Below are 22,909 nucleotides of genomic sequence, written 5' to 3'. Positions count from 1 at the left end.
GAATTGATAGCAGGTGTTTTTACAAACTCCAATCTCTGACTGAACACTTAATTTTTATATTAAATATGTTAATGAATGCTGATGTGCTTGGTATTAATAGTTGGAGCGTATTTCATTATGTGCAGATATTTAGGATGGTTTTCCAATTTCTAGGAAGCACTGAAACAGGAAATGATTTCTTCTTTGTCAGAGGAGCAGCTGAAAGACTGACATTTCTAGAGGAGGCTATCTGGACTGGAACCTGTAAACAAAGCTAGATTCTTGTAAGTCCCCTGTGAGAGTATCAGGACATAGATATTTAAATAATCCTATGAGTTTAGTAGGAAGATGAGCAGGGGACAGAGGCACTCTAAGTACTCAGAACACACAAGTCCATGGAGCCACTGAGGCATCTGGACCCCTCTTATTTTAGAAAAGGTGCCCAAAGCTTACCATAAATTCCTAAGAAATGAGAGTGGAGCTCCCGAACATTAAGATAAACATCCTGCAGAGGTCTGAGTTCTGGATTTACCTGGGACAGATGTAGAACGAAGCAGCATGCCTGACAAACAAACAGGATAGAGGAAAACCAGGCTGCAAAGCCAAGTGTCACAACTGCTATTAAAGTCCCCACAGAGGCAAATGCCAGGATGGCCTCTTAGATGTTAGAATCCCTGTTCACAGCAATAATGTCCAAGTTACTGTGTTGCCTGCAGCTGATACTAAGCACTCATAACCCAAAACCTTCACTCATCTCATGGCAGCACATAACATGTCATTAGTCCAGTTCTCCTGTTCACCTCATCATCATTCCCTGATCCAGAGCTGCTCCTTGCTCCCTTAGATGGCCTGAGGTCACTCGCAGGAGTCACAGATGCCCTGAAGTCCATCCACTGGGATCACAGCTCTATGCTACCCTGTCTCCTAAGAAGCACCTCAGGGTTCTGCTAGACACCCACCCTGGCTGCAAACAGGGTAATATGAAACTTTCAGCATATTTTTGATGATTCATCTTTAACTGCAGAACCCTATCTGAAAAAGTTATTCAATTTGACTTGACACTGAGGAATATGTTTAAAAATTAACTGATGAACATTTATATGGGGTGAAATTACCGAATGGTCAGTTTAAAAATGTTTAAATATTATGATGTAGAAATTGAAGTTCTTTTTACTTACTTACTTTGAAGCCAAATGAAATGTAGAAATGGTTAAACTGATCAAGATGCAAATAAGAAGGGGCCTTAGACTTTGGAAGTTGGATGACAAATATGATGAAATAGAGTAAGAAACAGTGAGGAAAGTTCAATTGAAGAAACTTGGAGTGCAGTTCAGCTATGCTGAGAGTTAACACAGATAATTCAGGCACAGAGAGACCCAGAAATAGACACACACAGACACACTCACACACATACACACACACATACACACTTAAACAAGTCAATTTTGCTAGTGTAAAGGTAAAACATATCCCTTTTAAAACTTTAGATTTTGAATAACAGTTAACAAACTCATCTTTGAGAGCACACACAATATTCCAGAGTCTGTAGAACAAAGGGGGAGATTGAAAAACCTAATATGGAACATGACACGTGTCCAACTCTGCCTCTTGAACACCAGAAAATGCTACTATGCAGATGTGCTGTTCATGTTTAGCATTACTATTGCTTTCTGGAAAGGTCTTTTCATCCTGGATATACATTTTTCTATCTAGGAAGTGAAAATGGTTTTGAAGTTTATTGAGAAAATGGTTTTCCTCTTCATGATTCTGGTTGGCACTCTGGGGAACATGTCTGTTTCTGTGAATTATATGCTCAGTTGGTGGAGGAGCACTGGGAAGAAACCCATACACCTTATTCTCATCCACTTGGCTTTTACAAACATCATACTACTTCTTGCAAAAGGATTGCCAAAGACAGTAGCAGCTTTTGGTTTGAGAAACTTCCTAGATGACATAGGTTGTAAGGTCATTGTTTACCTGGAGAGGGTGGCCCGGGGCCTCTCCATTTGCACTAGCAGTCTCCTCACTGTGGTCCAGGCCATCATCATCAGTCCCAGAGCATCTGGATGGAGGAGGCTCAGGCCAACGTCTGCATGGCACATCCTTCCATTCTTCTCATTCTTTTGGACATTCAATTCTTTAATAAGTATACACCTAATCCATTCCATCACAAGTACAGGTCTGAATATATCACATCTCAAGAATAGCGACAACTATTGCTATTTCATCCTACCAAGTCAGAAAATCAAATGGATTGTTCTCCCTCTCATGGTCCTGAGAGATGCAGTGTTTCAGGGTGCCATGGGAGGGGCCAGTGGCTACATGGTATTTCTTCTCCACAAGCACCACCAGCAAGTCCTCTACCTTCAGAACTCCAAGCTTCTCTACAGAACTCCTCCTGAGCTGAGAGTTGCTCAAAGTGTCCTCCTTCTGATGCTCTGTTTTGTTTTCTTCTACTGGACAGATTGTGCCTTTTCTCTAATTTTAAGTATCTCCTTAGTAGAAAATTCCTTGATAGTAAATATTCAAGAATGTCTGACCCTTGCTTACGCATCTTTTAGCCCCCTTGTGCTGATTCACAGGGATGGGCTTCTGGCTGGATGTTGTTCTGCTCAGTGAGAGAAACGGAGAAAATGTCTCTCATTTATCTGTTCAATAAGTACGGAAAAAACCTCTCAGTTCTGCAATATTACGGATACACTAAAACCTTACAAAGAAGTATAAAAAGCTATTTATTCTCAAGACACTTTTCCTGGTGACCCAAGTTTTGAACTGAGAATTAATTATGAATTAACTCTGTAATCTTAGCAAATTACAGTAATATAGAAACCTCATTCTCCATTTTGCTACCCATTTGAAGGGATTTTGAAAAACTTTTTTATATTTATATTCATTTACAGTGTATAAGTAGTTTGCCTGAATTATGTTGCACATCCATGCCTGATGCCTATACGATCTGGAAGACTCCACCAAATGTCCTCTGACTGACTGGAGTAAGAGAGATTGTTCTGAACCAAAATGTACTTGCTGTGAATTGAACCTGAATCCTCTGGAAGACCAGCTAGTGATTTTAACTACTGAGGCTTTTCTCCAGCACTAAGAAAACAGTCTTAATTATGTTTTTTAAAATTGGTCTTTCAATGACTGGAAGCATCCAAAGGAATTTGGTAAATTTAACAATTTCATGGAAATTCAGTCATGTTAGTTCAAGAAATTCCACATCTTGACCTGACATTGTGCTTGCTAATATTAGTGCCACAAGGTACACAGTAAAGAATGCTTTAATGTCTTTCTATGTTTATGTTTATGTTTAAATGTTTGTACATATGTATATGTGTGTATATATGAATATATACATATATACTATATACACACATGTACATGTATGTATGAGCGACATGATGTTGGAGCTCTTAGATGTGAAACAGGAACAGTAAACACCACCTTGAATCTGAAAATCAACTTAATCTCGCAAAGATTAGGGACCCAGTTATTCACAAGGTTAAAGATATGAGTGAAGCCAGAGGAAACTTAAAAGTTGACTGCAGAACTCCTGAAACAACACAGTATCCATGACAACCAGGATCTGAGTGATTTCATTTCAGTCCATGACCAGTATTCTTTGCTGAAAGAAAATACTACATATTCCCTGTTCTCAGATTTCCCTAATCCATGACAATACACAGCAGCATTTTTTTTGCCCTCATATAGTCTACCTTAGAAAGCATCCACACATATAAAACAAACCCAGCCTTCCCTTAGATGTCAGGAATCAAAATTAGGCCTCTTGGATGAGTGTAGTTCAGTGTTTCAAAGGTACACTCCAAGCTACACCTACTAGATAACTTTGTTTCAACAAGAGATAGTTTTAGACATCTTTGGGTGGGTCAGCTTTAATTGTTAAACTGTAACTAGAAACTGTAGTTTAATGTAATATTGAACCCTAAAATGGCATTTAATATTAAAGCACAGAATCAGTTTGGGGTTCAAATATAACCCAGGAAATATTTAGGTTGTGAAACAAAGACACACAAATTGGAAGAGAAAAGTCAACCCTAGGATTCCTTTTGATTACCAAAGGGGAAAACAGCAGGGAAAGCTGAATCAATGTAGTGGTCCAGTGAGATGTCTCAGCAAGGAAAGCACTTGATCCCTAACTTGGCAACCTGATTTCCATTCTAGTTCCATATGGTAGAAAATGAGAACCAATTCCTGAGAATTGTCCTCCAGCTTCCACACATACACACACACCATGACAAATGTGTATGCCTAGACATATAACATATATGCATATAAAATGAGTATAATTTAAAATATATAATATAAGAGACATAATGAAAGTTGAAACACCTCTAATGTTTGCTATATTGAAATACTTGAAGCAACATGTTTCTCAAGTGTTTCCATATGTACCATGGATAAGAGACACACATTTGCAAGTGTCGAATATAGGTAAGGTACATCGATTTATCCCCTGGCATTAGGAATTACAAAATGGAAATATGACAGGATGAAGTAAGAAAGGAAGGAACACGTTACATAGCAATTATGTAATTCTATGAATGACCCTTGTCAGGATAAACAAGGATTCAAATGATACAATTTGTCTAAATTTGGAGCTCAAAGGATTTGATTATAGAGCTTAGATATTTGTTCTATAATAGTAATGTGGGGGCTTGAATGAGAATGGCTTCTATGGGTTCATCTTTGAATGGTTAGTCATCAAAGAGAGACAAGAGGGAAGTAGTATTAGGAGCTGTGGCCTTGTTGGGGGAAGTATATCACCAGGGGCAGGCTTGGAGGTTTCAATAGGCCCTCTCTCTCTCTCTTTCTTTCTCTCTCTCTCTCTCTCTCTCTCTCTCTCTCTCTCTTGATGTAACTCTCAGTTACATTTATAGATCAATAGTTCTGATGATTTTGTACATAACAGACCTTAAGATTCTACCAGGAGATGTCTACATCTGATAAACACTTTTAGAAACTTTTAGAGTGGATGATTCCTTGGCAGAGTGTTTTTAGGGGATGGTCAGGAAAAGCACATAAGCATTGGAGTAAGTAATTTTTAATATGATCCCACATGCAAGATGATAAAGAACAAAAATGATCCATAACACCCCACTCAAGGCATATGTGCTGTCTGCTACCCTACCTAATTAATCTGTATGTTACTTACTGCCAAGGTCAATTCAGAGTTGGAGACAAAGAAAATCACATGACTTTCCCTAGGAAACAACCTTGTTTGTGCAAGTATCTTTGGATTAGCTACATTTTTTTATTAGTTCAACACGCTTCTTAAGGAATCAATCTGTACAGAACTTGGAAGAGGATCTGGGAAGGGAGGCATCTAAGGTGATGCATGAATACCATGGCTTGTAAATTGAATGATATCATTCTATGTTTGGATTTCTCACAGAAAAAAAAGTTTAGAGATGGAAGATATAAAGAACTATCTTCTGTGAAGGCTGAGAAGGCATCAGCATGGTGCTCATGTTCAATTGTCGTTGTCATCATCAACATCAACATGTCAGCAGAACCAAAAACAAAAGGTCCAAGAACAAAAGCAGGCATCTGTAGCAAAGAAGTTTGTGCATTTACATAACACACTGTTGCTTTCCCTATGGAAAACTCACAGGTATAAGCTTGTCTTTCTCAAAACTCACAGGCATGAACTTCCTTATCTTTCTCAAAAGGATTTTCCTAGTTCTGAGCATGAAGATGATTTGGAGTGACCTCATCCAGAGAATAATTTTCATTTCACTTACTGAATTGGGGTTTTAGGAAACATCATCTTATTCTTGAGATACGTGCACACTTTCATCATGGGTCCTGAGAACAAAAATATAGATATTATTCTCATCCACCTGGCTTTTGTAAACACAACCATTATTTATTGCCTAGGAGTCAGAAACATGATCACAATTTTTTACATCAGAAACTTCCTAGGAGATATTGCTTGTAAAACTATAGTTTATCTAGAAATGGTTGCCCATGGCCTCTCCATGACATCTGCACCACCTGGCTCCTCAGTGTGGTCCAGGCTGTCACCATCAGTGCCAGGACCACATTGTGGAGAAAGTTCAATCCATGGCATGTTCCTGCCTTTCTCCTCCTCTTTTGGATCTTAAATTCCACGATAAGCTCCAATTTGCTTCACTATATCACAACAGGAAGTAGCATGAACAGGTCTGAAACTGGAATGTTTACTGGGTATTGCTATATGCTGCCATCCAGGCACACAGTTAAGTGGCTGTTCCTCTCTCTCATGGCTCTTCGTGATGTCATTTTTCCAGGATCTCATGGGCTGGAGCAGTGGGTCCATGGCTCTCCATCTGTATAAGTGTCACAAGCATCTCCTCTTCACGGTTCTAGGTCTGCAAACAATTACAAGCCAGAAATCTGAGCTACCCAGAGGGTTCTCCCTCTCATGATCTGTTTCCTTTTCTTTTGTTGGGCAGATTTTATTTTCTCCTTATACACAGGTTCCACAGTGACAAGTGATTTTACAATACCAGGTATGAAAGCATTGTTAGTACTTAGCTATGCTGGTCTCAGCCTGTTTGTCCTGATTATCTGGAATGTCCATATCCCTAAGGCCAGCTACTTCCCCTGAGATAGAGGAAATATCTTTTCACATCCAGTTCTTCATGATCAAATGCTACTGGGATGGCTTTGCCTTGCCTTTCTAATGTATTACAACAATAAATTAATTGATAAAATAGATTTTTTTCTATATAGCTGGTGCTAGGTAACTGAAGACTGGTTCAGGCTCTAGGAAATAGACAGGGATGTTCACTATCCCACCATCCCACCATTCCTATCATGGAGTTTAGCTTGCTGCATCCTTCATAGGAAAGTGCAGGAGGGCATGCAGTCACCTAATTAGAATTTTTTTTCCTCATGCTAGAGTTTTAGTCTTATAAGGACCCACAAACCTTTCCTTTCTTCTTGTTCGTTCTACTGTTCTTCTATCATCACTGACTCCTCTACTTATTTGCAAAGCACTCACTATGTGCCAGAGACTCTTGGAAACCAGTGAAGAAGGATGCCAGGAAGCATTCTTTAATTGAAGGTCTCTTACAAAGTGGACATGACCAGGGAGTGAAGCTAATTCACTGCCTGTTGTAAGTGCTTGGCATTTCAGGGTACCAAGCATTAAAGAAAGGGTAAGAATATACACTGCATATTGTGAGAAGCCACCCTTGCAATTGCCATTACAAGATGGCGCTGATATCCGGTGTTCTAACTGGTAAACAAATAGTCTGCGCATGTGCTAGGGTATTTTTCCATTCCTTGTGCCCTGCCTGTCCCGTGGCGTCATCTGGGCTGATAGTGAGCAGCTAATCAGGAGCTGACACGTCACACAGAGGGGTATTTAAGCAGCACCATTTTCCGGGTTCGGGGTCTTCCTGAGAAGTAAGCAATAAAGCTTTGCCGTAGAAGGATCTGGTTGTCCAAGTGTGTTTTGCTGGCGAAACATTACAAGGACAAGAGCATATGAATTCCACACACATTAAAGACATTGACATGTGATTGTGATTGCTAAAGAAACTCTAATTTATGCTAGGCATGCATGTTTTTACCCACTAGCCCTGTGTCTCTGACTCCAGTCCCTGCATGAAGAGTTCTCAGCAGGCTTGACTCAGTTACCCCAATATAGAAATGTACAATATGACTTTCTATGTCTTATGATATGACAAAACTGCTATTTTGGCTTCTGTAACTTGTTTATGCAGAGGCCTAAATATTGTTTTGACTTACTTGACCCACTTACACTAGCAGCACAGACCATTATTGCTTGCTTATGTAGAGACTGAAGGTCTACTTGTGTCTTTTACATGAAAATAAAAACCTTTCGCATACCCTTCCCTCAGAACATACTTGAAATTATGCTTTCAGGCTGATATCATGTTAACAAGTAATCAATAAATTTTTTAGTTACAGTGGAGACCCCAGATTCCTGACCGCTGGCCCAGGATAGTTCCCAGAGAGAAGAAGTCCAAAGTGGACTTGATAAGTCCCCAGAAACATAAATTACAACTGCCTGAAGTTTGTAAATTAAAAGCAAAAACAAATGTGTGTCTGAAGCATGGACTGATTTGTGAGTTGTGTTGTTTTGGAGACCCGACATTTGGTGAGACAAATGCAATATCAGACACAATTGTAGATACAGGCTCTGGGACAGAGTTGACACCTATTGTACTTCTGGTTTTGGTGTATGAATGAAAGTGGCCCCCACGTGTATGAGTGCATCTGGTCTTCCCTGATTATGCTCTTGTATGGTCTCTTTCTTTTGTTCTCTGTTACCTGTTGTATTTATGTTTTCAAGTTTTGTTACAGAGGTTGGAGTCAGACTGAGAGCACAGTAAATTGCCCCTGAGCTGTATGCTGAAACATTTTCAGGGGTTTCTTCCTTATGGCTTCTTCCATACTAGCTATCCCCTGGGGCTTTCTTTATCTTTGTCCCTCTCATTGGATTATTGGAGTCTTGTATAGCAGGCACCTCTCTAAGCCTGTCCATTTGGGATCTGTTCCTTCATTCTGCTTCTGAAGGATGTATTTTTTCCTGCTTCATTTACTCCAAGCTGGTTCCTGTCCCTGACCATGGAGCTCCAGCTGTGGCCACCCAACACCACTGCAGTGGGGCAATAGTTTAAGGCTATTCTACTTTGTTAAAAAGCTAGCTCTGGAGCTTGGATATGAGTCCCTCCTTGATATCCAAGCATGTTTGTTTAAAATTTTCTTCAAAAATCTCTGTCTTGGGTCAGAAAGCCATCTGATTAGGAAAAAGAAGAGAAAACAACCCCCACCGAAAAGATACTATGTGCTTTAAAGCAGAGATAACATACATTTTCTCTACATTAAGATTTGTAAGTTTGCTAAACTGAGTTTAAAATTCTGTAAAGAAAACAGAATCAGGGGCCACTTTAGACAGGAACTTGGTGGATGGTCCCACAGTCCCCAGAGAACTCTCCACACTGCAGGCACCCTAACACACCCAGGATCTTAAGATCATTGGTGAGTTGAATGGAACATCTATTCCAAAACAACAATGAGGAGCCTGTGTCAGCAGGAGCAGGGACCCAGGAAACCCACCCTACCAGCAACTCAGGCTCCTTTCAGTTGGTGTTTGTCTACCTTGGTTTCGAACACAGCTGACAGCCCCATGGTCCCCAAAAGAGGTACCACTTCCAGGAGCTCTAACACACCTACAATCTTAGGATTCCAGGATCCCAGGACCCCAGGAACTTGGTCACACCAGGATCTCAGGGTCTCAGAGAAACCTGGACTGAAAAGAAATCTGACACACCCAGAATCTCAGGTTGACAGGATCCCAGAATCACAAGATCACAGAGAAAGTTGGACTCTGAGGAGTTCTGAATCAACCAGGATTACAGGAAGGACAGGCTCCAATCAGATATATGAAAGGAAGGGAGCACTTGAGATAATCAGATGGCAGGAGGCAAGCGTAAGAACAGAAGCAACAGAAACCAAGGTTACTTGGCATCATCAGAACTAAACTCTCCCACCATAGCAAGTCCTGGATACACCATCACACCAGAAAAGAAAGATTTGGATCTAAAGTCACTTCTCATGATGATGATGATGGAGGACTATAAAAAGGGCATAAATAACTCCCTTAAAGAAATACAGAACACAGGTAAACAGGTAGAAGTCCTTAAAGAGGAAACACAAAAATCCCTTATAGAATTACAGGAAAACACATCCAAACAGGTGAAAGAATTGAACAAAACCATCCAGAATCTAAAAGTGGAAGTAGAAACAATAAAGAAATCACAAAGAGAGACCACTCTGTAGATAGAAAACCTAAGAAAGAAGGCAGAAACTGTTGGGGCTGGCCTGCGGCTCTCATGTCCAGGTTCCAGCCTGGGACACATCTTGGAGCTGAAAGAAAAGAGGGAATCTAGATGGGTAGAGAGAGAAATGGAACCAAGACAGTATTCTGATCAAGACTCAAATGTTTAATGATAATCTGTACTTTATAAAGAGGGAAGCCCATCCCCAGTCATGCCAAGTTCCTTGTGAAGTTGTCAGAACTGCCTTTTAGCAGGAACTTGTGAAAATCACAGTTTGCAGCTAACTCCGGAAGATCTTGGAGAACCGGTTCCGGCCTCAGGCAGGTAGCAGGCAGTGTAACATCAAAGGAGAGGGATGAGAAGCAGCACCCTAGGTGGCTCTGCCTCAGTGGCAGATGGTCTGAACCAGCCTGGCTAGGCTGGAAAGAGGTTACATTCCCCCCCCCCCCTTTAAATAATATTAAACAAAACTGGACTGAGGCATAAAATTTATTTATGCTCAATAGTCCTGCCTGGGAGTTATGCTGGCTGGTGGCTCCGCCTGTCTTAGGATCTCAAATCTTCTCGAACCATCCAATTCGTTCATGGGGGCTACGTGCAGCTAGTTTGTGTTATATTTCACACAAACATGGCTCTGTGGTGTATTATCAACAGTCACGGCCTTTTGGCATGTACCTCTGTCTTAGATTGGTATGATTCCATGATCTGGTTGCCCGTCATTGACTGTCAGGCCCTCATAGCACACCATACTCCCAATTCAGACCAAAGCCACAATATGTACTTAGAATGCTTCTTGATGGAGAATAATAATAACTGCTACCTGCGCTATTGGAGGTGAGGTTTTACTCCTGCTACAGTCAGGCTGAATGGTGTTGACTGACCTGTTTGAGAAATGAAGGTGGGACAGTGAAAAAGCAACTGTATAAAAGCTTCTTTGAAGAAGTCCAGGTACTCCATTCAGTTGCAAATTAGCAACGACCAAGCTCAGGCTCTGGCCTCCCCGTGTGGGGGAGCTGGCTTTGAGAATTAGCAGAAAGGCCAGAGATTCTCTGGAAGTGGAGGCTGAGCTCCAAATTAACTTTGCTAGGTAATTAAGAATTTTAGCTATCTCCAATAGGAATCTCTAATATTGGAATTATTACTAGACCAGTCTAAGATTGAGTTAAAATAACTGGTCACATTGAAGAAAAGAGAAGAATCATTATGACTCTATTATATGACTAATCTTTCTAACTCAGATTACACAGTCTGATGTTCTTTTTGCCATAAAGTTAAAAAGCTTGAAGCAAGGCAGCTTCACTAGTCCAAACTGAAAAAATGGCAAGCAAGGATGGGTCGAAAACATGTACCCAATTTAGCTTCCTTGTCACTTCAGTCAGGGCACTGAGCCCACTCACCTGCCAGCTTGTTACATGAATTAGCCATCATGCTTCTGTAGCGTTCTGTGGAGAGAACCTATGTTTTTCCCTTTCCTAATAAGGTAGCTGTTCAGGATCAAACCATATGCCAATAAGTAGATACTTTTAAGATGTTATAAGGCATTTATTAAGTTCTCTGACATCCAAATTTCAAAATTCTAAAATAAAAGTATGATTTAAATAATGTGCATGGGAATGCACTAAATAATATGCACGGGGATATAATTTCCCCCCTTTTTGTCTTTTAAGAAGTTAAAGTTTTAAAGTTCTACAATACCTTGTCCTTGAGAGTTAATAATTTGTTGACAAAACATCTCAAATACTTGACTGTTATAGTCAGTATTCATGTAACATGGGTAGTGACTAATTGCACTTTCAATTGTTTCTCTTAAAGAGCAGTTGTAACAAGAAAGCTTGAAAGGTTATTAATAGTTACATGTGCCTAAATTATTTATTTGTTAACTTACAAATAAGAGTATTTATTTGCAGCAATCTATTAAGTATAAGTCCTCAAGAATTAACACTATTATGTGGAAACAAGTAGTAACTGAGGACGCTAAGAGCAAAGAATTTGACATGCATAATTTCCAAGAATATTAAAATATTATCTTAAACCATAACTGTTTTGAATATATAAAGAACGAGATTATATATCCAATCTATCTTATATGTAGGACCTATAGATTGCCTGAGATATAAATCTAGCATGGCATTGCTTTAAGATGTCCAGGCAATCCAGAACAATTTATTAAATGTCTAAAAACAGCCTTCTTAAGAGGACAGCATTTTTTCTTATGAGTTGTATATGCATAAGCAATTGCAAATTTGAGAATTAATAGTATCTGAAGGATGAACAATCTTAAGCAATTGTGAGTTCTGAGATATAATATTGACTATTAATATATAAATTAAGGTTTGATTGTTCAGCATTTTAAAACACCATCCACAGCACACAACTAAATTATCTGTGCTGGAGCACGGGGGAAGCTCAAAAGAATAAGCATGTGATCTAATTCACATCTATTTATTTCCCATAGAGGGGTTGTTTTTAAACACAATAATTGGGATGCATGCATGCATGAATTTATAGAAGATATAGAAGCATGCATAAAAACAATTTTTAACTTATCTTTGGGATATTGATTGTCAATCTTATTTAAAAATGATGGTATGCAATAGATCAATTATTAATATTCTGTAATAACCAAATTAAATGCTGTTTGGAACAAGGAACAGATATTTTGTCAGGTTCCTAAGACACAATTTTTGTTATAGGTTTTCCAAAATACACGAATATATCTTACAATTCTTTATTAGCACCAAAGTAGTTAATATATTTTTGAAACTGTGCTACCTCGGCCCCGCCTACCTGCCATGTCACGGCTCCTTTGTCCTTGTCTTTTTCCACCCCACCCGAGCCGAACTTTGGCTGCCCTCCACCATGGCATGGAGCCACTCTGGAAAGGACTCTGGATTTTAACCCGATGTTGAGCCCCACATCTCCAAAGCGGAGGCGGTGCATGCCTGACACGCCCAAGCAACAGCTCCGCGGTCCTGGCACTGGCAGCGGAGCCAGCACCACACACACACACACACACACACACACACACCGCCACAGCTGCTTCTGCCACCTCTGCCGCCACCTCCCTCAAGGAAAGGTGTTTGCGTGCTAAGCAGGACCAGGGCCCTGGCCCTGCGGGGGAGCACCCCTGAGCCTTAATGGGAAAAATACAGCTACCCCAGCGAAGACAGGTGGAGGCTCATGGGCTAATGGTGGGCAAGGCCCTCCCCTGAGTTCGCTACAAAGCCGCCCGCTTTTTGGTGGCTTCTCCTGTCACCAAGTTCAGGGAAAGCTGAGTGCCCAAGGGCCCCGCCCCACAGCCACCAGCGACCATCTGGCCGGGAGCCAAAGAATACAGATAATAAAAGAGGGTAGGAAGTCACAGCAATCAAAATACTTAGAAATTACCTGACCTGAAACAAAGGAATGACTTCAGAAGGATTAACAGGAACCAGATAAATGTTTCCAGTAAGGATAAAGCTGCTCTGCCTAGGGTTAGCTTAATGACAGCTAAGGTTTTAAGTAAACTTCCCTTGAGAGGCATTAGCTAATAAAATATTTTCCACTTAGGAAACAATATACACTGAAAGATTCAAACTCTTGGCTTCTTGTATAGAAGCAGAAATGATAAAAATTCTCACATAATGTAGACCTATATTTAGCCATACCTAGAGGCAAAATATTCCAGTTATTACAAACTCACTAGAAGCAAAAACCTTTACAATTATCAGAATGTAAAGGAAAGACAAACTTTTAAATCTATAATAACTCTATATGAAGTAGGCAAGCCAGATTGTAATGCCTTTATAAATTCTACAGTCTGACTGACCCTTTATAAACTATGAATTTGAACTTTATTAAAACAGAATCTGGCTAGATCTGCAAAAGTGCTCTTTTAGATAAAAGAACATTTCCCTGGAGGCAAAGAGGGGCAAGAAGAGCTTCTTTAGGCACCGTTTGTAAGACAAAAGAAAGTCACAAACCTCGCTGAGGCTGCTCCGAGCTTAGTTCCTCCTGCCATGAGGACAGATTTTAAAATTACTAAGTTTCTACTGCAATATTAGACCATAACTATAACTTTGGGAAAACAAAGCCCAATTTCAAAACAATTTATCACCTATAGAATCAATATTAGAAGCATTACTATCATATTACAAAGTTTGGCTGCCAATTTATACCTATGACAGTGCAAGCTTTAATGTTTCATTAAAGAGACTTTGCTTTAAATCTTATCTTAATTCTACTTTCTAGGATAAGAATCACATTAAATATTATCTCAGCTAGAAGTAACTTAGGAGGCCCAGTTTTTTGGCCTGCTCATGTCATGTGTTTGAAAAACTCCTGAGTTGCCAATTTAAGGTTAAACCTCTGTTACCAATGTAACAATTATTTAATCATAACCAATAACTTATGTGCTGATTGTAAAGACACGCAGAGCACATTACCAGTAAAAAAACCCAATGAAGCAGCTACACTTAGACCAATCAGAGAATATCAATTTTTCTAGCTATAATTATAAAATAAAAAGCACTTTGCAATTAGCTAAATGCAATAATCATGAATGCAGAGAATTTTCTTAGGACAAAACCATCTATCCACTTTTTCCGCCCCAATACCATGAGGCTGCAGACTCTCCTTTTTTAAAAAACAATTTTTTCCAGCAGGGGCCCTCCTGCTGTGCCTGATGCTGTGGCCACTCTCTGCTGTGGCTTTGCTATACCAGCAGAGAAAGTTTTAGTCATCTTTTATCTACCAACACGAAAACACAGAACATTCATTCATTCAGACTAGACATGAACATACATGAATTGAACATGTGAACAGAGTGGTGCATGAGACATTAGACAAGACCTTAGACAAAAAAATAAAGAGGGTAGAGAACTTCTGCTGTAGGGCCCAGAGAGAACAAACCAGGGTGTCACCTAAAATTTCTCTCTGCTTCTGGGACATTTTCCTCCCGCCTGACGCAGTTTCTGACTGCGGCCAATCCACCTAATTATTAAATCCAAACCCTTTTGTCTCTCTCACCTAAGAAGCAGCTTCTGAAAGCTGCGGCTAACTGCCTGTTATGTTCCTAGATTCTGATAGCTCACTGCTGAACCTAAGTGAACCCAGCACATGGGTTTAGTGCTGTTCCAGCTTAGACTGTACCACACCTGGCAACCTTATGCCTGTTGCTTCTTGTGTTCCGGTAAGAATTTTCTTTAATTATTTTCTTCTTCCATGGAGCTCCAAACCAGCAGTGCTTCTTTCAGTGTCCTCTGCCTTTCCCAGGCCCCACATGGGACACCAATTTGTTGGGGCCAGCCTGTGGCTCTCATGTCTGGGTTCAAGCCTGGGATGCATCTTGGAACTGAAAGAAAAGAGGGAATCTAGGCGGGTAAAGAGAGAAATGGAGTCAAGACAGTATTCTGATCAAGACTCAACTTTAATGTCAGCAAACACGCTTTATAAAGAAGAGGGGAGACCCATTCCCAGTCACGCAAAGTTCATTTGAAGTTGTCAGATCAGCCTTTTAGTAGGAACCTGCAAAAATCACAGTTCGTAGCTAACTCCGGAAGATCTCAGAGAACCTGTTAGGCCTCAGGCAGGTAGCAGGTAGTGGGACAACAAAGGAGAGGGATGAGAAGCAGCACAGCAGGTGGCTCTGCCTCAGAGGTGGATGGTCTGAGGCCACCCTGGCTAGGCTGGAAGGAGGTTACACTCCTAGTGTAGCAAAAGGAAAATCAAGAGTGAAAATCAACTGCACAAAGTGAGTTCATCCTTCACTTCTTGAAATTCAGTAAGATTAAAAATAAAAAATCGAGAAAAAGAACTTATGAAATTGGCCCAACAGTTTGGTAAAAATATGGAAGAGCTGTATGTGATCCAAGAGCAAGATGGGAAGAATCATGATTTTATCCAGATGACTTCAGAAATGGGACATTTAGATAACCATAAAGATTCTGTGCAGATGCCATCAGATGATGTAGTTCCTGAAATCAGTTGTACTCCACTAAAGAAGCAAATGAAAGGAGACAGTAGAATATCCTTGGCAAAGGTGCAAGACAGCAGTCAGAAACCCTTTGACCAAAATGTTGAAGCAGCCTTTAATGTTATTTTTTATGGTTCCACTCAGATGTGTAGTGGACAGCTAAGCCAGGATCTGTTAGGTGCTTTTTTGAACAATAGTAAAACTTCCTTGAGAAAGAAAAATGCCTTACTACAAGAGGAAATAATTACTACTGAAACTCTGCTCACAGAAAACCTGCTAAATAAAGTTCCAATATCACTTTCCCCTCAAATAGATACTACCGTAATACTAAAATCATGTGTGACTCCCTGTCCTAAGACAGCAGCAGCACCTGATAAACAACTTGATGAGTTGACTGCTAATGATTTTGAGGATGATTGGGAAAGCTTACTAGGCAGTGAACCCTTCCTTATGGAAAATGCTGAAATGCTTGAATTTGTTCCTTCTACAACTGCCCAAGATACTTGTCAGAAGGCAATGTGTACCTCAGTTGGTGAAAATGATACAATCACATCAAGAACAAATATGAACCTAGGTGGAAGGTTAAGAGATTCAAAAGTAAACTGGATCTTCCTTCAAAGACACGAAACAGAGAACTAAGAAATGCTGGAGAATATAGGTTTTCATTACATCCAGGTGATGAATCAAGGAAGGTATCATTCACAGGAAATAAAATGGGTTTTGAGAAATCTGTCACTAACATAGTTAGTAAAGATGAAGATTATGCTGCTGTCTCTAAACTTAAAAAAATGAAAGAAGATAGTCACAGTAAGTGCATAGTTAATAAACATTCCTCTAACAAGTCTAGTTCGTACACAAGGTATCCTAATAAACAAAGTTACGAGCTTGGTGTTAATCTGCCTTTGCAAGTACCCACTACTGATCCATTTGATTCTGTGTTCTTGGGCAAAGAAAATATTGTGTGTAACACAAATCAGTCTCATGGATCAAAGTTCAATTCTTCCTTTGACGACTGGAATGATCTGCTGTTGGCTAGTGAAATGGTTGAAGCATGTCATCAGTTAGAGACTACCTGGGAAGCAGACGATGTAGATGATGATTTGTTCTATCAGGCTTGTGATGACATTGAAAGGCTAACTCAGCAAGAAAACAAGGGCAGCAAGGAGTCAGAAAGTGTTAGTAATACTTCCAAACATGGGTCCAGAAGTAGCTCTACGGCATCTAAACAAGCAAGCCAGTCGGGGCCATCTAAACATTGGAATGCTGTCAGCTCTGCAGTGCCATTGTCTTTAGCAAATAAGTCACAGATGAATAAGCCAGTGACAGTACAGAAAAGAGACATATGTGGAGATGGCCCCAATATTTTGGATGCTACAAATTTGTCTGTGTGTTCTAAGAATTCAAGTGATAATAAGCATGGACCAGTACAAATGAATAGCTCAAAATTTGTTCTTGGAGGAAGTTCAAATTTGAATGTAAATTTAGGTCTTATGAGCACAAAAATTGCTACTAATATGAAGTTGAGTACTCAGCAGCTATCCCACAACAGCTTAGCAGATACAGCTCAGAATGACAACAAAATACTGAGGTTATCAAAATTCACATTTAAGAAGAAAAATCCTCAGTTAAATCAAAATCATCTAGTGGGAAGTGTTGTGTCCGGCCAGCAGCTCACAGGTCTGGATTTGAGCCTGGAAAGGCATTTTGGAAACCTGCAAGAGAAGAAGGACTAGGCGACGAGAGAAAGAAATGTAGCTAAGTCAAAGCAGATTCTGATCAAAGCTCAATTTTTTATTTCCGACACTTAGTTATGAAGGATGGGGAGGGACCCGATTCCCGCCAAATAATCTTGGAGTAAGGTTGCAGGTGAACACGTGATGGCTTCGGAACAGCAAAGCGGTGGGGCTCCAGCAGTGGGCGTGGCCGAACGATTGAGCAGCTAGCTCCATCCAGGTGTAAACAGTGGAACTATTAAGGCTGGGGGAGGGGAGGCTACATCTCCTCCCTGTTGTTAATAAAAATAAAAATAACAAAAGAAAAGGCTGGCCTGAGGCAAAAAAATTATCTATGTTTAATAGTTCTGCCTGAATTCTTAGAGCTAAAATAAAAACCTGTCTCCGTGGGATTCCCTAACTTTTTTTATGGTAAACCGTATCTGGATAAGACTGTCCTTTCTGCCCTAGTAAACAACAGAAAAGCCCTGAGTAGTAGGCTCTGACTTTATAATGCTAATTAGTACTGAATAGGTAACTTTCTAGTTGAATTTTAAGTAAGGCGTTGGAACCCTGGCGAAGTTTGACAGAACAAATTTGAAATGCACTTTATTAAGAATAACACTGAGTTGATATTCCTCTGAATTAATGGATGACCGGCGGGGAACAGGGAAAAGGGGGTAAGGACTGGCTCCGTAGTTAAAGGCCAATTGGCTTTTTTAGGGTGGGAGGCTGTGAAGGGCTTGCCCTTCCAACAGTATGGTTTCCAACCTTTCTCCACCCCTATAAATTAAGTTTAAAAAGGCCACGCTTAACTGAGGTGATCAAATGATTTTCTCATCTGTAGATGAATGGGCTTTTAACCTTGGCTTGGGTGGACATTGACCCGATTTCTCTCATGGGTGCTGTCACGACCCACACCTGTGGCTCTTGGTATCTTTTGGAGAGGGGAGGCAGAGCCTTAGACATTTTTGGTTTTTAGCTGGGAATAGATACCAACCTCTATTTAAACGGGGTATATCTCACAGAGAACTCAGAACTGGTCAAGCTGGACTTCTCCCTGCAGTAGTTCTCTGTACTAAGTGGTACCCTTACTGTATTTGTATGATCACGAACCAGTATGCACAATTTTGAGTATTGTGCAGCTCCTAAAGGAGAATTGTCAACCTCAGATTTAGTAAGGCCTAGACAAGAATTATGTCATTAGTAACACCACGATTTGTGGCTGAAATAGAAGCTGGAAGTCATTCTCCTCATCTCTGTTATTTTTACAGCCTGAGGAACTAATGGGACCTTGCAGTAACAGCAAGGGTGAAAAGCCAGAGGCCAGCTAAGGGACTAAGCCTGTCTATCAAAATAAAAACCAATTTCTTTTAATATTTGAAATATTTGCTTTTCTAGCCCTCTTGGTAAACCTAAATTTTAACTCAGACTGAAAGTCACAAAACGTGTTGAAATGAAAATAGTAGTTGCCTCTTGTATGTTCTAAGGGGTGGGGATGCATGCCCACTGCAGTCTGGCTGAAGGTGTAGATTGACCTGCTTGAAAAAAAAAAAAAAACATAACTAGACAATGAGAAAATAGCAATGTAAATCTTCTTTTGGGGAAGTCCAGGTACTTTATTTAGTTGCAAATTGTAAAGCTAAGGCTAGTCTCTGGCCTCCTGTTGGGGAGCTGGCTCAGAGAGTAGCAGGAAAACAGCTTTTTTGGGAGCCTGAGTCCCCAGCTAAATTTTAAGCAAAAGAGGAATTTTAGTCCTCAAGGTGATACTTATGAGAAGATTTAGAATCTATGTTTATCTGACGAATTAATCTTTCGGGCAGCCACCGTGCTCCATCTTCATCTCGTGAAAAAACACAAACCGTGCCCCTTCCCTAGATTAGAACCGGATCTGGACCCTTCTGTTCGTTAGTCAGCGAGTTCTTTTATTTTACTAATGTATAAGAATTAGAAGTAACTGGATGCCAGTGGCAATCCGCTGTAGACTGACCTTTAATATCAGTTTGCAAAAAATTTAGAACAAATAAAGTAAAGGCAAGATGAGCCTTTGGTGACCTTGGGGGATATAGCTGCCCCTGTTTTGTCTTAAAAAGCCAATTCAAGGTGTGATGAGCACGTTCAACGATTTTTTTTTCTCATGGGGTTATAAGGAATTCCAGTTTTATGTTTGATATCGAATTCCTTACAGAATGAAATAAAATTTTTACTACAATAGGATGGCCTAGACAAGAATCTGTCTTAATAAGTTTAGGCAAACCCATGGCATTAAATGCTTGTAGGCAATGATCAATCACGTTTTTAGAAGCCTCTCCTGTATGCAGAGAAGGGATCTTGACGGTGTATTGAAGTTAAATGTACCACAGGTCTCAAATAAGGGTACTGATTGTGCAACATATAAACTGTCAGTAAAGATATTAAAAGCCTCATGTACAGACTGAAAGACCTTTAGTACTGCTGTTAATTTGGCTAATTGAGCCGAAAGGCCAGGAGTCTCTATGATAACTTGTTGATTATTAATAAGCTATCTAGCTCGCCCTTTAGAGGAGCTATCAGTAAAAATCAATAGAGCATTATATAAAGGCTGTAAGGAAGTCATTTTAGGAAATTTCACATCATGTACATTTAAAAATTTTATTAACCTATCTTGGGGGTAGTGGCTGTCTATAGTTTCGTTAAAACCTATTTGTGCAAGCAACCAATCTGTACTATGTTGTTTTAGCTAAGTGTCCTGACTTACGCTGTAAGGCTAAACAATGATATCTGGCTCTTTTCTGAAATACGTTAATGCCTGCCTTCTTCCAGTGATCATCATCTGTGCCACTGCTTTGTGATATGGCAAGATATTACATTTAGGAGAAATCTTTGAGTGCATCCACATTATAGGAAATTTTTGCTATAGCAGTTCCATAGGCACATGAGTCGTATTAAAAATTAACAGATGCAGCGGCAAGGAGTAATCTATATAAGTGACAAATTGCTCTTTAATAGCTTTTTTTACTAGCTGTAAGGCCAGCAATCCTTTTGAGGTTAGGGATCTAGGGGAAGTGGGGGATGTGCTCTGAATTAACTTTGTTAGGTAATTTAGAATATAGGAATCTCTAACATTGGACTGAATATTAGACCAGTCTAAGATTGAGTTAGAAAGACTGGTCACACTGAAGAAAAGAGAAAAATCATTATGACTCCATTAAATGACTAATTTTACTAAGTCAGTACATACAATCTCTGATGAACTATTGCCATAAAGTTAAAAGGCTAGAAGCTAGTCTAAACTGGAAAAATGTCAAGCAAGGATGGATCTAAAACATGAATTTAATTTAGTTTGTTAGTCATTTTAATCAGGACACTGAGTCAACTTACCTGCCAGCTCGTCACACGAATTAACTAATACGTTTCTGCAGCGTTCTGTGGAGAGAACCTGTTTTTCCCTTTTCCAATAAGGTAGCTGTTTTAGGATCAATTTATAAGCCAATAAGTAGATCTTTTTAAGATACTATAAAGCATTTATTAAATTCTTTGACATTTAAATTTTAAAATTTGAAAATAAAGGCATGATTTAAATAGTGTGCATGGGAATGCACTAAATAGTATGTACGGGGATACAATTTCTCTCTTTTTTGTCTTTTAAGAACTTAAAGTTTTAAAATTTTACAATATCTAATCTGTTGAATTAATAACTTGTTGACAAAATATTTTAAATACTTGGCTGTAAAGGTGCAGTGACTAATTGCACTTTCAATTATTTTTCTTAAGGAGCGGTTGTAACTAGAAAGCTTGAAAAGTTATTAAGAGTCACATGTGCATAATTTATTTATTTATTAACTAGAAATATGCATAAGCAATTGCAAATTTGAGAATTAATAGTATCTGAGGGACGAACAATTTTAAGCAATTGTGAGCTCAGAGATATGGCATTGACTATTAATATACAAATTAAGGTTTGATTGTTTAGCATTTTAAAACATCATCTATAGCACACAACTAGATTATTTGTGCTAAAACAGGGGAAAGTGCGTGTTTTAAGGCTCTGCCCCACAGTAGCTAGTTGGGCCCACGTGGGCCAATGGTCGGCTGGGAAGATGAGAAAAATGACTTTACAATAATGGGTATTTTTGGCCAAAGAATTGTCTTGGGCACAGCTAATATTTAATTACCAATGAATATAATTAATAACAATTACAAAAGCTTTCTTTATTTTTTGTAAAACCTTTTGTAGTAAACTAAAACCCTAAGTAATAAAAGGATATTGTCTCTGAATCTTTTGGGTGAGAGCAAGGATTCAAGGTAAACTTTCATTGAGAAGCATTAGTTAATAAAATACTTTTCACTAGGAGACAATATACACTGAAAGATTAAAACTCTTGGCTTCTTATATAGAAGCAGAAACAATAAAAATTTTTCTTACATAATGTAAAGTTACATTAGCCATACCTAGAGGCAAAATTTTTTAGTGATTACCAGTTCACTAGAAGCAAAACTCTTTGCTAAAGCATTATTTTAAACATCTGAATAGATCTGCAACACTGTTAAAAAGAAATTTTTTGAACACAGGGAAAAACTTTCTCAGGCACTGTTTGTGAAACACAAGAAGGCCACAAGTCACTCTGGGGCTGCCCAGAGCCCTGTATTGACTCAAATGTAAAATTTTTTAATCTGAGCATCTTGGCCCTCTTGTAATAAGGACCGATTCTAGAGGAACAATTTAACTGTCTACGCCTCTAATTTTTGATACTCTTTTTAAAGATGACTTACAGTTAAAACGTTTTTCACAACTTTAGTGTTGTGAAAAAATTGCCCATACTGCAGTTTCCTGCCAGGCAGCAACTATAGCCAAACTGATTGTTTGAGGGTCTAATCTATGCACAAAGACAAACATAACTAGATAACTCTGTCACAGTTTTGTATGAAGTGAGTTGTATTAGAGCTTTTAAAAGATGGTTACTCTTGTAATAATCTTAATTAACAATATATGGGTGAGTAGAAAATCTTAAATTTGCAATTAAACTGCAAGCTGTAGTCAATGGAACACTGGCAGTTTTAACCATAATTTTTAAGTTTCTTGCGCAATGTTAGGATAATATCTACAACCTTGGGAAAGCAAAACCCAAGTTTAAAACAATGTATCATCTTTAAAATCAATATTAGAAGCATTACCATCATATTACGAAGTTTGGCTGCCAATTAATACCTATGAATACATGCAAGCTTTAATGCTTTAATAAAGAGGCATTGCTTTAAATCTTATCTTAAATTTTACTATTTAGGATAGGAACCACATTAATTGTTATCTAAACTAGAAATTTATTTAGAGACCCAGCCTCTTGGCCTGCCTTATGCCACGTGTCAGAAGGACTCTAAACTTGAGTTATCAAATTTAACACTAACCATCTGTAGCAGTGTAACAATTATTAATCTTAACCAACAACTTATGAGCTGAATGTGAAAACATG

The 22,909-nt window shown here is 39.2% G+C and overlaps 1 protein-coding gene and 2 pseudogenes across 1 annotated transcript; all 3 read left to right on the top strand.

Moving 5' to 3' along the window:
- Window positions 1–1,701: 1,701 nt before the first annotated feature.
- Vmn1r191 (vomeronasal 1 receptor 191) lies at window positions 1,702–2,598 on the top strand. The gene has a single exon (NM_145849.1). It carries the CDS (start codon window positions 1,702–1,704, stop codon window positions 2,596–2,598), a length of 897 nt encoding a protein of 298 aa, NP_665848.1.
- On the top strand, window positions 5,689–6,589 carry Vmn1r-ps99 (vomeronasal 1 receptor, pseudogene 97; annotated as a pseudogene).
- Gm11284 (predicted gene 11284) lies at window positions 15,476–17,425 on the top strand (annotated as a pseudogene).

Source organism: Mus musculus, chromosome 13, assembly GCF_000001635.26.
Source record: "Mus musculus strain C57BL/6J chromosome 13, GRCm38.p6 C57BL/6J".
Lineage (NCBI taxonomy): Eukaryota > Metazoa > Chordata > Mammalia > Rodentia > Muridae > Mus > Mus musculus.
This window is presented reverse-complemented; position numbering and strand designations above follow the sequence as displayed.